This window comes from Betta splendens, chromosome 12 (assembly GCF_900634795.4).
Source record: "Betta splendens chromosome 12, fBetSpl5.4, whole genome shotgun sequence".
Taxonomy (NCBI): domain Eukaryota; kingdom Metazoa; phylum Chordata; class Actinopteri; order Anabantiformes; family Osphronemidae; genus Betta; species Betta splendens.
Genome location: NC_040892.2, coordinates 144,470 through 156,948, shown reverse-complemented (window position 1 = coordinate 156,948; position 12,479 = coordinate 144,470). Strand labels below are relative to the sequence as shown.

The following is a 12,479-nucleotide window of genomic DNA, read 5'->3' as shown; positions in this document are numbered from 1 at the left end:
TTATTAGTTGTGCAGTGACGCGTCCTCCCTCCGCGCCAGCAGGGGGCGACGACTCGCCTGAAGCCCAATAAAGCGGATGTGTGTGGAACTGTCGTGTTCTTGTTGACTTCCGCTTCTCGGTTTCGAAGCGTTTGTCCATGTGGTTTTCTGTCTGATCAGCTCAGTAACTCGGCTGTCCTCGTTAATTTATTTTTTTGGCTTCTGCTTCTTAAAGTCATCCGCTGTCACCGAACATGTCGGGCGGCGGCAGCTCCTTGTTCTCTGGGTTTCGGGTTCTGGGACTTTACTCCAGCCACGTGCCTCATGCAATCCGGTACCACAAGAAACACCGGGAGTTTTACCTGGTCACCGCGGTCGGTAAACGCTTCCACACATACAACGTAGGTAAAATTCCGACACTTTTCATTCCACAGTCAGATAGAAAAAGTTCTTATAAACGTATATAATGGGAATCAGCCTCATTGGCCAAGTTTGTATAGGACAAGTAAGAAAGTAAAAGAAAGAATTCCGTCCATCGTACTCTCTAATAAAGAATTGTTTATGTAAACGTAAAGCACATTGTATCATGTGTAGGATTATTGCACTGACTCATGCAATGACACAGCCTGGGGGAAGAAGCTGACTCTGTGTCTGCTGGTTCTGGTGGCCATAGCTCTGTGACGCCTGCCATAGGGGAGGAGTTTAAACAGTTAAACAGTTTGTGTGGGGTCAGCAGTGCTTGCTGCACCTTTTAAGTTTGGCTCGGTACATATGCTCAATAGAAGGAAGCTCAGTCCCAATGATCTTCTCTGCTGACTGGACCACATGCTGCAGTCTGTGTCTGTCCTGCTCACACGGTGATGGAGGCCCAGAGGACAGGCTGGATGATGGCAGTGTAGAAGATGGTCAGCAGCTCCTGGGGCAGGTTGTACTGTCTGAGTTATCTTAAAAAGTACAACATCTGCTGTGCCTTTTTGCGGACAGTGTCTATGTGTGGGGGGCCCACTTCAGGTCCTGGGAGTTTGTGGACCCTAGGAACCTGAATGAGTCCACAGTAGACACGGTGTTATTGTGGATGGTGGTGGGGGCAGGCGGTTCTTCCTGAAGTCCACCATCATCTCCACAGATTTGAGCGTGTTGAGCTCCAGCTGGTTCTGACTGCACCACTGGACCAGCTGCTTCACCTCCCATCAGCTCAACGACGGTCATGTTGTCTGCATATTTTGGTTTGACAGACAGGTTCCTTGAGGTGCCGTTAATGTACAGGGAGAAGAGCAGTATTATGTTTTACCCTTAGAATCCTGGATCATATCCAGAACTCTTACAGAACTGTTCCCTGATTTTTAGGGGCTAATTAAATATACCCCTGGCTTTTAGGCTGGGTTCAGTAAATTTATTAGAGAATGAAAATAATATAAATATCAAGGGTATTCCTCACTGTTTTAAGCAAACCATCTGGTTCTGTTCTTTCATAATGTTTGGCTCTGTAATGAATTCTAATTTCTGTTCATTTTTTACTTAATTTATCAAAGTTAAAAATCTAAACATTTCTACATCTGATATGATAAAACTAAAAGTTTAAGTAGAACATTAATGTCAGTTTTCTTCATTGTGGCTCGGAAAAATTCTCTCAAACACAAACTGAACAAAAGTTGGCAACTATAGCCTAAACTGTTGGAAGCACAGTATAAACAGAAAACCACACCCCAAGCTGGGGTCAGTCATTTTCATGGTCCAGTCTACAGTTTGTTGAATGTTCACTCACTCATTTTGTTGATGGTGATTTTTTTTTTTAAATTACTGTGAGAGACATAACTTTAATACATGTGTTGTCTGCTTACAGGTCAACAGGTTGGGGATTGTGGCCATCAGTGAGTAGTTTTACGTTAGTATCAACTGACTGCTCAGATTGGCTGCAGTGCGGTGATGTAATAGAATGTACTTGTTTAGGTAACAGCTTAGCAGATGACATCACGTGTGTGGCGGCCGACAGGATGCTGGTGTTTACTGCCACTGGGCGACTTGTCTGTGCCTTTGCTAGAAACAAAGAGGTTTGACAAATTAATTTTCTGTATAAGGTTTTTAATACATGTTTAAAAAAGAGAAATGGAGCAGAAAAAGAAACGTTTAACCATTAGGAGTTAGGAATAGGTATATGTACCTGGTTATTCATTTATTATGCGCCAATTCTCAACAAAGTATCCTCAGACTTTATTTAAAACTGAGTAAATTCTGTTACTGTACTTTTTTTTTTTTTTTTTTCAAATTTACTTTCTTTCAGAATTTTCATTTTTCTGTTGATTTGTTGCTGTAATATTTGACATACACCTCGTTTTGTTGGCCTTTTTTGTATACAGGTTGTTATGCGTTACCATGGTCACCACCACGAAGTGCGTTTACTGCTTCCTTTGGGTGATCAGCTCATCTCCTCCGACTCTGGCGGTGATGTCATTGTCTGGGACGTCCAGGGAGGGGGTGAGGGGGGGTTGACTTTTGCTTACCGGGTTGTTGACCTTGTCCATTGTGGTACCCATCATGCCTTGCTCTGTCTCCCCAGATGTGTACCTTCGGCTGCAGTTTGACCCAGAAACGTTCGATGTATCAGCCATGATGCACCCAAGCACGTATATAAACAAGGTGTTACTGGGAAGTTCCCAGGGTGCACTGCAACTGTGGAACATCAAGACCAGGTGCACCAAGTTTTCATTTAACACTAGGTTGCAGGGATGCTCTGGATCAATTGGCTGATGTCCCACTTTGTCAACATTTATTTCCTTATTAATTAAATATTTCCATTGTCTTGCTTCTGTTTTCAGTAAGTTGTTGTTCACATTTCCTGGCTGGTCATCAGGGGTTACAGCTCTGCAGCAGGTTAGTCACAAGTGTTTTTCTTCATTTCAGAAAGGCATGTTTTCTAGAAACTAAAAGTGTCAGTTTGAGTTTTTACAGAAATGATAAAACTCATACTCCTTTTAGAGTCCTGCAGTGGATGTGGTCGGCATTGGCACAGCTACAGGCCGCATTATCATTCACAACATCCGAATGAACGAGACACTGATGGGCTTCACTCAGGACTGGGGTCCAGTCTGCTCGCTTGCTTTCAGAACAGGTACAGAACCAAACAGGTGGTGGGGGTTTCAACCTCTTGTGTTGAAACCTACAAGCTGTGTCTCCTGCCCTCAGATGGAGCGGCAGTGGTGGCGTCTGGCAGTCCTCAGGGCCACATTGCATTCTGGGATTTGGAGCGTCGTCAGCTGGTGACTCAGCTGAGAAACGCCCACAGCACGGCCATCGCAGCAGCAACCTTTCTGCATGGAGAGCCGCTGTTGGTCACCAATGGAGCCGACAACGCCATCAAGGTAGAACTGCCCAAGAGGAACCACCGAAGAAAAGTTAAACACTGAGGAGCAAAAGGATTATCATTTTTATTTTCTTTTTGAGGTGTGGCTATTTGACCAAGAAGGAGGTGGAGCCAGGCTGCTGCGTTATCGACAGGGCCACAGTGCCCCACCCACCACCATTCGTCACCATGGTAACGACGGGAAAAACATCCTCAGTGCTGGTAAATAAGCAGTTTCATCATGTGCACAGAATGTCACTTAATTGTCCACCCATCCATCCATTTTCATCCGCTTATCCCGGGCCGGGTCGCGGGGGCAGCATTCTAAGCAGAGAGTTCCAGACTTCCCCCTCCCTGGACACTTCCTCCAGCTCTTCCGGTGGGACCCCGAGGTGTTCCCAGGCCAGCCGAGAGACATAGTCTCTCCAGCGTGTCCTGGGTCTTCCTCGGGGCCTCGTACTGGTGGCCCCGAGGCCACCAGTCATCCCATGTGGAGGAGCAGCGACTCTACTCTGAGCTCCTCCCGGGTGACAGAGCTCCTCACCTTATGTCTAAGGGAGCGCCCAGCCACCCTACGGAGGAAGCTCATTTTGTATCCGTGATCTTGCCCTTTCGGTCATGACCCAAAGCTCATGACCATAGGTGAGGGTAAGAACGTAGATTGACCGGTAAATTGAGAGCTTTGCCTTTCGGCTCAGCTCCCTCTTCACCACGATGGACCGGTACACTGACTGCATTACTTCAGCCGCCGCACCAATCCATCTGTCAATCTCACGCCCCTTCTTTCCCTCACTCGTGAACAAGACCCCAAGATAGTTAAACTCCTCCACTTGGGGCAGGAACTGCGGATGGTGGGTCCAACTGAGGACAGTCGCTCCTTCGGGCTGTGCCTGGCTACAGGGCCCGGTCATCAGGTGCTCACATGCGAGCCCCAACCCCGGGCCTGGCTCCAGGGTTGGGCCCCGGCTGCGCCATACCGGGCGATGTCTTGGTACTTGCTGGTCTTCCTTTCATAGGGGGGTTTGTGAACTGCCCTTATTCTGACCCGTCACCCAGGACTTTGCCTCGGGAGACCCTACGAGGGGCATTTAGCCCCCGACAACATAGCTCCCGGGGTCATTTGGGCACACAAACTCCTCCACCACGATAAGGCGGCGGTTCAAGGAGGAGTCACTTAATTGTATATTGTAAAAAATGTAAAAAGATACTGAAACATGGAAATGCTCAGATACAGTGATGTTTGAATGTTAGCAGCACTGGAGCCACGTGCACCTCATTAGCTTAGTTAAACATTATCAAGCCATCATTCAAAGTATTAGTTGTTTGTGTCTGTGATGGAAATACTTTGCATACTAATTGTAGTTATGAATTTAAGTTATTAACATCATATAAGTAAAGTTATTGTCTTTGTACACATGAGCAGGCCAGGATGGGAAGCTGCAGTCTTTCTCCACCGTCCATGAGCGTTTCAACAAGAGTCTGGGACACGGTCAGTTTCTCAGCTGTTGGTTCTGTCACAGTGTTGTTTGATGTACTTTCCTTTCAATCTGAACAGTCAACGTGAACTGAATACGGTGGTTGTATTGCGGTTGTTGTTGTTGTTGTTGTCCAGGCTCCGTTAACAAGAAGAAGGAGCGTAAGAGGAAGAAGGGTCTGCTGTATGAGGAGCTGCGTCTCCCGCCAGTCACCACCTTCTCCTCTGGTCAGATTTTTTTGTAACTTTGTAATGACACGTGGAAATCAAAGCAGACGTTTCACAAACAGCGTACTCTGTGATTGACAGCTGCTGCTCGCCAGTCAGACTGGGACAGCATTGTTGCCTGCCATCGTGGTTGCCCAGCAACCACTACGTGGAACTACCAAAGATCTACTATGGGAGCCTACCACCTGCAGCCACCCTTGCCTTGCAGGGATTCTGCTGCCACGGTAATTTTATCATCCCATTTGTCTGAACTCCCTCCCTCATTTCTTGTCAGAGTGTTGTGAATTTTGCCGAGCTTCAGTGGGGACTAGTCCGGAGTCTGGTCTGGACTGGACTAGTCGGGGTGTTGGATCAGTACTTGGGCTTTGGCTGATGGCAAAGTACCCAAAAGTATTGGTGTTGAACAAGGCCGCGTCTCTCTGTTTCCAGGCTGCTGACATCACTTCCTGTGGTAACTTTGCTGTGATTGGCTCTTCCTGTGGCTGTGTTGACGTATACAACCTGCAGTCGGGTCTGCACCGCGGTTGCTTTGGTGATGGGAAAGGTAAGTTCAGCTGTGCTCGCCTATGTAGCATTATTGTTTTTGTGCCCCATACTAAATTGCCCTCTCTACTCCAGCTCACAGCGGTACCGTGCGAGGCGTTGCCACGGATACCCTAAACCATCTGACACTTACTACGGGCTCTGATGGGCTGCTTAAGTTCTGGCGTTTCAAAAGCAAGAAGCTGGAAGAAGAGCTTAGGCTAAACGCTGCTCCAGCTAGCATGGTTCTTCAGAGAGACAGGTACCACACACTGAGCTTGAATCATTGCCTGGTAGCACTCAGCTACAGGCAGAGCGCTGGCTAATCTCTCTCGTCCATTTCTGGCAGTGGGATGCTGGCAGTAGCGCTGGATGACTTCATGCTGCTTGTGGTCGACATAGAAACCAGACGCATCGTCAGGAGGTTCTCGGGGCACCATGGCAGCATTACAGACATGGTGAGTTGAGGAAGCCCCTGTAAGCTGGTAGTGACGACACATAAGCTGTGGCAGTAAGAACCGTTTTTTTTTCACAGACGTTCAGCCCTGACGGCCGCTGGTTGATCACCGCTGGTATGGACTGCACCATCCGGACCTGGGATCTGCCCTCTGGATGGTATTTATGCTGTGTAGTAGAGAGTTAATTCTCCAAACTTGAGTTGTCACTATTTCATGTAGTGGAATCGGCCGTGTTGTATAATTGAACTGAACCCCAAGTTGCATAACCAAGATGCATAGTCAGGGGTGTGTGAATGTGATTCATTGGTAAAATGCTTTGAGTACCACTAGGACCCTTTAAGTAAAATGATTATTGAAACTATGACCCAGGTCCATTATCACTGCCTTACCTAATTAACTAAGGACTTTCTGTTGCCCTGTTAGTATCTGTAATGTTTTTTTCAAGTTAAATCAGTTTTTACATGTTTACCATTCATATTTTTCTGGTGTTGCTTTCAGTCTTGTCGACTGTTTCCTGGTTGCCATGGCACCAGTGAGTGTGTCAGTGTCACCAACTGGAGACTTCCTAGCAACAGCTCACGTGGACAGTCTGGGTGTTTACCTCTGGTATGAACCGACCACTTTGCTTGACCGTAAAGTGCTGGTCTTTTTCTGCTTTGGATTCAGCCTATCACAGTACAGCTCTGCTCCTTAGGACCAATCAGAGTCTGTGTGGCCCCGTGCGTCTTCGGCCTCTTCCGGCCGACTATCAGCCAGCGGTGGAAATGTTACCGGGAGTTTTGGCCGATGAGGCGGAGCACGAAGTGACACTGGAGGAGCACATTGATGTTTACCAATCAGCTGAGCAGCTCGGATCCGAGCTGGTCACTCTGTCTCTTTTGCCGGAGTCTCGTTGGAAAAGTCTGCTGCACCTGGATGACATCAAGGTGAGGAAGCCTGTGTGTCCCTTATTAGGACTCGGTTTGGGTCTGTGTTGCTTCATACTTATTCTTCACCAAACTGGAGATCGTGTGTGTCTGTGTGTGTTTGTTTATGTACGTGTGTGTTTATGTACGTGTGCGTGTGTGCGCGCACATACTTGCTGATCCACACCACCAGGATGTACAGCTCAGACAATGGTGATGTCATTCGGGCTTGAGAAATGTGGGAGGATGGTGACAAAGAGAGACAAGGTAATCCACACAGAAGGGGTCTCACTCCCAGAAGGAACAATAGCGGACATTGAGGACAATTACAAGTACCTTGGAATACCACAGGCGAACGACAACCTTGAACAGGCAACAAGGAATGCGGCAACAGCCAAATACCTCAAACGAGTAAGGCAAGCCCTAAGAAGCCAGCTCAATGGCAAGAACAAATCCCGGGCAATAAACAGCTACGCTCTGCCAGTGATCAGATACCCTGCGGAAATAATAAGGTGGCCAAAGGAAGAGATACAGACCACAGATGTTAAGACACGAAAGCTCCTCACCATGCATGGAGGGTTCCACCCCAAATCCAGCACCCTGAGACTGTACGCTAGCCGCAAGGAAGGAGGCCGAGGACTAGTGAGCGTGAGAGCCACTATCCAGGATGAAACATCCAAGATCCATAGGTACATCAAGGATAAGGCCCCGACAGATGACGTGCTGAGTGAATGTCTCAGGCAGTGGAGAACAGAGGATGAGATGCTGGAAGAGGGACCATCATGGGAGGACAAGCCTTTACATGGGATGTACCACCGGAACATAACTGAAGTGGCTGATCTCAACAAATCCTACCAATGGCTTGAAAGGGCTGGGCTGAAGGACAGCACAGAGACACTCATCCTGGCTGCACAGGAGCAGGCCCTGAGCACTAGAGCCATAGAGGCCCAGATCTACCACACCAGACAAGACCCAAGGTGTAGACTGTGCAAAGAGGCCCCAGAGAAGGTCCAGCAGCACATAACTGCAGGGTGTAAGATGCTGGCAGGCAAAGCATACATGGAACGCCATAACCAAGTGGCTGGCATAGTATACAGGAACATCTGCGCGGAGTATGGACTGGAAACCCCAAGATCAAAGTGGGAAACACCTCCCAAGGTGGTAGAGAACGAGCGAGCCAAGATCCTGTGGGACTTCCAGATCCAGACTGACAGAATGGTAATGGCGAACCAACCAGACATTGTGGTGGTGGATAAAGAGCAGAGGAAAGCCGTAGTGGTGGATGTGGCAATACCAAGCGATGGCAACATCAGGAAAAAGGAACATGAGAAACTAGAGAAATACCAAGGGCACAGAGAAGAACTGGAGAAGCTTGGAAGGTGAAGGCCACAGTGGTGCCTGTGGTGATTGGAGCACTGGGGGCAGTGACCCCCAAACTGGAGGAGTGGCTACAACAGATCCCTATTTTTAATTAACTAAATTTTAATTTTGACATTTTAAAACACAATGTTTGAATAACTTCAATATCCAAAATATAAACAAAGCATACATCAGCATAAGTTTTCCTCACATCTGCAGCTCCTCTATTACCCTGACTGGTAGAAAACTCATGTAGACACGGGAGATCATGACCCTGCTGATATGTCAATTTAGCAAATTGACCCTTTATTATGGCCATTAAAGCTTCAGTCGGTTTTCCCACGTCTTCCTGGTTGTTGGCAGATTTGCAGCAAATGGTGAATGACGCTCCAGCAGATGGCGCTGCCGGCCATTAAAACAGCCACTAGGACGGACACAGTGTCCAGACTGTGATACTGGAACCAGTTAAGGTCACGTGATGCCAGCCGCAGGTGATCTGCTTTGCCATTTCGCATCACAAACTCCACCCAGAAGAGTGCGGTGCTCAGTGGCGACTCGGGACGGTCGTGGTGCAGAGCCGACAGATGCTGCATCCTGGATCTGTAGCTGAGCATGAGAGGAAAATGGTTTTATTAAAGCTGTGCCCTTACAGAAAGGAGCCATGCCATGCTGGCTGCTGCCGTGGGACCTGTGATTAGCTCTGATGATGTTGGGTTCTGGGCTGTGTCCTTTTGAAACCAGGAGGCTGACTGATACCACTATGAATGCTGGTTCTTTATCCTATTCATCCACTAGTTTGTTCAGTATTTCTAAATAAAGCTCTCTTACGTCGGTTGGTTGCTTATGGCTTGTAGAGCCTCCGTCAGCTCATCAACTGTCAAGTGGTTGAAGTCAAGGACAATGGCGGCGCCGCGGCGGCTCAGACGGGAGAGGTTGTCGGACTGATCGCCGAACAGTGGGATGCCCACCAGAGGCACGCCGTGGTACACTGCCTCGTACAAACCGTTGGTGCCGCCATGAGTCACAAAGGCTCTAGTCTTAGGGTGACCTGTGAGAAAGCAGAGTCACACCAGGAAAAGGGTCAAGCTTTTGTTTTGACTCCTGATTTATCAAAAGCAGGATATGACTTTTACCCAGCAGGTCGTTCTGAGGAATCCAGTCACTTAGTTTTGTGTTTGCTGCTACAGTTGCAGGAGCTTCTCCGCTGTACTTCCAGATCACCTGGGTACAGACCAGGTTAAAGACTCTGACTTTAGATCGGGTCATGAGCTCTGCCAGGTTCTGACCTTTTGTGGGATCCGTCCTAAGGCTGCAGCGATGACATTGGCTCGCTCTGTCGTAAGATTGGTTACCATGGAGCCGAAGGTGACCACCACCACACCAGCTTCCCCTGAACTCTGCACAAATGCCTCAAGCTCCTCAGGTAGTTTGGCGGCCGGTTTGCAATGCAGCCCCCCTACGTACTGGAAGTTGGGCGGAATTGGTCGTGGCGTCTCCAGGTCCCAGAACGTCCTAATGAGCCATATTTTGGCCTTTCCCAAACTCTCGCAGACACCACTAGGACTTCCTGTCAATGTAGGAAATGACAAGACTTTTATTCTGTAGAGGCATCCAGGACCTTTTGTAAATTATTAGTTCCTTTTTTCCAGGGCTGATATATATCTGTATTAGATAAACATTTCAGTGCTACTGACCTTTGATCTCGCTGTAGTAGCGATCTAGTGTCAGTTTCCAGACCACCTCGCTCACCAGTGACGTGCCAACGTACATTACCGAGTTGATCAGTCTCTCCATGAAGGTCATGCGGTCGCTGTACGGCAGCGGGACCGCGGGGACGTAGGAGGGCGGTGCAGAGGCGTGGCCACAGTGTCTCTCCAGGACATTACCGAAGGAGAAGCGCAGCGAGAGGATGAACGGAAGGCCAAGCACGTCAGCCACTAGGTCGCCACAAACCACCATTGGGTCAAGCAGCACCACATCAAACTTGGTATCACGCAAAGTCCTCATTAGCCGCTCGTTCTTTAGCATCGAGTCACATTGTAGTCTCCAGAAGTCAGCCATTCGCTGCATCCAATCACAGGTCCACCAGAACCTCTGCAGCGGAGACAGGAGATGCGACTCGTACATGGAGAAGTGGATAAACTCCTGAAAGATGCCATGAAATTGGACTCTGCTGAACGGGACCTGGAGGAGGAAGGGAGCTGGATTTAGAAGCGCTGACAACTAGTAAACGCTGGCGACTGACAGGAATCACCTCAAACACCAGGAAGCTGAACTTGGCTGCTTCACGGCTGCTGTTGTAGTTGATGGAAGGTGACGCAGCAGGGACCAAAACAGTGACAGAGTGGTTCCTCCTCACCAGCTCCTCCATGATGCTTTTCATGTTCAACCAGTGGCTGTATTCACCCGGAAACACCAGGACGCGGCCGCCATCGCTTGCACGGCAAAGCAGCAGGACAGAGATGGCGAGAGACAGGAGCAGCTGCATTCTCTGCATTTATTAGGAGGGTTCTGGTCATGGCTGTTTTTCTGCAGTTGCAAAACCAAAGTCCAAACTGATCAGAGGTCAGCAACAGATAAGAGAATGATGTTAGGTCACAGGGGTGTTGAGCTGTGTGTAGTTGTGTTTGACTCGCTGTGTTACTGTTTATAGGGTTTGTTTGAGGCACATGTGGAGCTGTCTCATCTGTGGAACAGCATTAAGTCAACCTTTTTAAATGGTTTTAGTTTGTATTTTGCTGTGAACAATGTGAGGTTTTCAGTGAGCTGTTTCTTCTGCAGAGGAGGAACAAACCTGCGACTGCCCCCCTTGCTCCAGCTGCAGCTCCATTCTTCCTGCCAACACTTCCTGGTCTCACGCCATGCTTTGCACCGGCTACGGCAGCAGAGCAGGAGAACCAGGTAGAGCTCCAGACCTTCATGTTTTCTCTTTCTTTACTCTTTATCCGTAACTCCCTGTTTGTGTTTCAGTCCAGGGTGCTGAGATGGGGGTCGCTGGCTCAGAGTTCGGAGTTCACTTCTGCTCTGGAAGCAGCTCTCGATTCTGGATCATGTGAGTTCACACTATTTCATGTTGTGGAACAAGGGGAGTAGCTGCTCATGAAGTGCCTGTGCACAGCACAGCATCAGCTCATATCAGCGCTGCACACAGACTCTAGTTAACGAGTAAAAAGAAATCTAATTCCATCAACCAAGCTGAGCAGAAATAATGACTTCGGAGCTCACCCAGATCTGCACACAATGAAGATAACTGACAAACTGTGAGTCTAAATCATCGCCAGTGGGTAACTTGACCTCAGCAGCTCCTCACACAGATGAGACCTGGGACCCCACCAGACGTAACTCTGCTGCTCGGGGGCTTGAACCAGTTTAGATTCGTAACATTTGTTGAGCTCAACTGTCTGTAATTCAATCAACCTCATTCAGGCACAATCACACGCCTCAGAAGTTGACACCGTCCGTCTCGTCCTAGTTGAGCGTCCAGTCCGTCTCCTGAAGGATTGTGGGCCAGCAGCGATCTCTGTCGAGCTTACCTGTCTGATCCCAGAGGGGGGTGGATCCAGCCTGCGCCTTCTTGCCTTCATCCACATGATTGACAGCATGTTGTCCACTGGGCGGGACTTTGATCTGGCTCATGCCTACTTGGCACTTTTCCTGAAGGTCAGTCAACCTTTCAGACTTTTTGTTAGGAAAATTGGTCCTAAGCTTCCCATTGACATTTTTTGTTATATTCCAGCTCCATCTTCGCTCGCTGTCTCAAGATGCCAATGCCATGGTGGCATTGCTCCGCCTCTCTTTGCGTCTGGAGACAGTGTGGGCGGAGCTTCGCAGTTCTTTTGACCAGTCGCTGTGTCTTCTGTCGTACGCCAAGAGCGCGCTGCTGTGACTTAATGATTCCTCTATTAAATGTATGTGACATTGAAGTGTTTGTGTCTGTTTATTCACACCAGGTGGTTTATTGTAGCAGCTCTGAATGTCCTGAAAACACAACACAGTTGGGCTCTCTTCTGTTCTGCTCATTCCTTTTTCATTTTGTTTTATTAATGTTTGTTCCCTACTAGTGATCTACAGGCAGGTCAGCGTTTACAGACTGAAGTATGACGGAGACCCGGCCTTACATGGGCTGGGTCGTAGATGGGAGGAACGGGAAGAAGTACGTCTCCATGAAGACGACCTCACCCATTAACTCCATGTGGCCGGAAGAGTGTAACAAT

General features: G+C 48.5%; 2 protein-coding genes across 2 annotated transcripts; one reads left to right on the top strand and one right to left on the bottom strand.

The window, feature by feature from the left end:
• Positions 1–91: 91 nt before the first annotated feature.
• Positions 92–12,188, top strand: wdr36 (WD repeat domain 36). Its single transcript, XM_029169503.3, has 22 exons — positions 92–380; positions 1,823–1,850; positions 1,930–2,030; positions 2,337–2,454; positions 2,537–2,669; positions 2,796–2,850; positions 2,956–3,088; positions 3,163–3,338; positions 3,421–3,541; positions 4,743–4,808; positions 4,932–5,021; positions 5,103–5,245; positions 5,451–5,565; positions 5,640–5,805; positions 5,893–6,001; positions 6,079–6,158; positions 6,500–6,607; positions 6,696–6,927; positions 11,047–11,166; positions 11,236–11,317; positions 11,738–11,925; positions 12,002–12,188. Exons 1-22 carry the CDS (start codon positions 234–236, stop codon positions 12,149–12,151), a joined length of 2,661 nt encoding a protein of 886 aa, XP_029025336.1. The 5' UTR covers positions 92–233; the 3' UTR covers positions 12,152–12,188.
• LOC114867122 (UDP-glucuronosyltransferase 2A1-like) lies at positions 8,442–10,791 on the bottom strand. Its single transcript, XM_029169509.3, has 6 exons — positions 10,520–10,791; positions 9,960–10,449; positions 9,552–9,832; positions 9,399–9,486; positions 9,094–9,313; positions 8,442–8,871 (listed from the first exon to the last, which is right to left on the bottom strand). The coding sequence occupies exons 1-6, from the start codon at positions 10,760–10,762 to the stop codon at positions 8,592–8,594; spliced, it is 1,602 nt and encodes a 533-aa protein (XP_029025342.1). The 5' UTR covers positions 10,763–10,791; the 3' UTR covers positions 8,442–8,591.
• Positions 12,189–12,479: the final 291 nt, after the last annotated feature.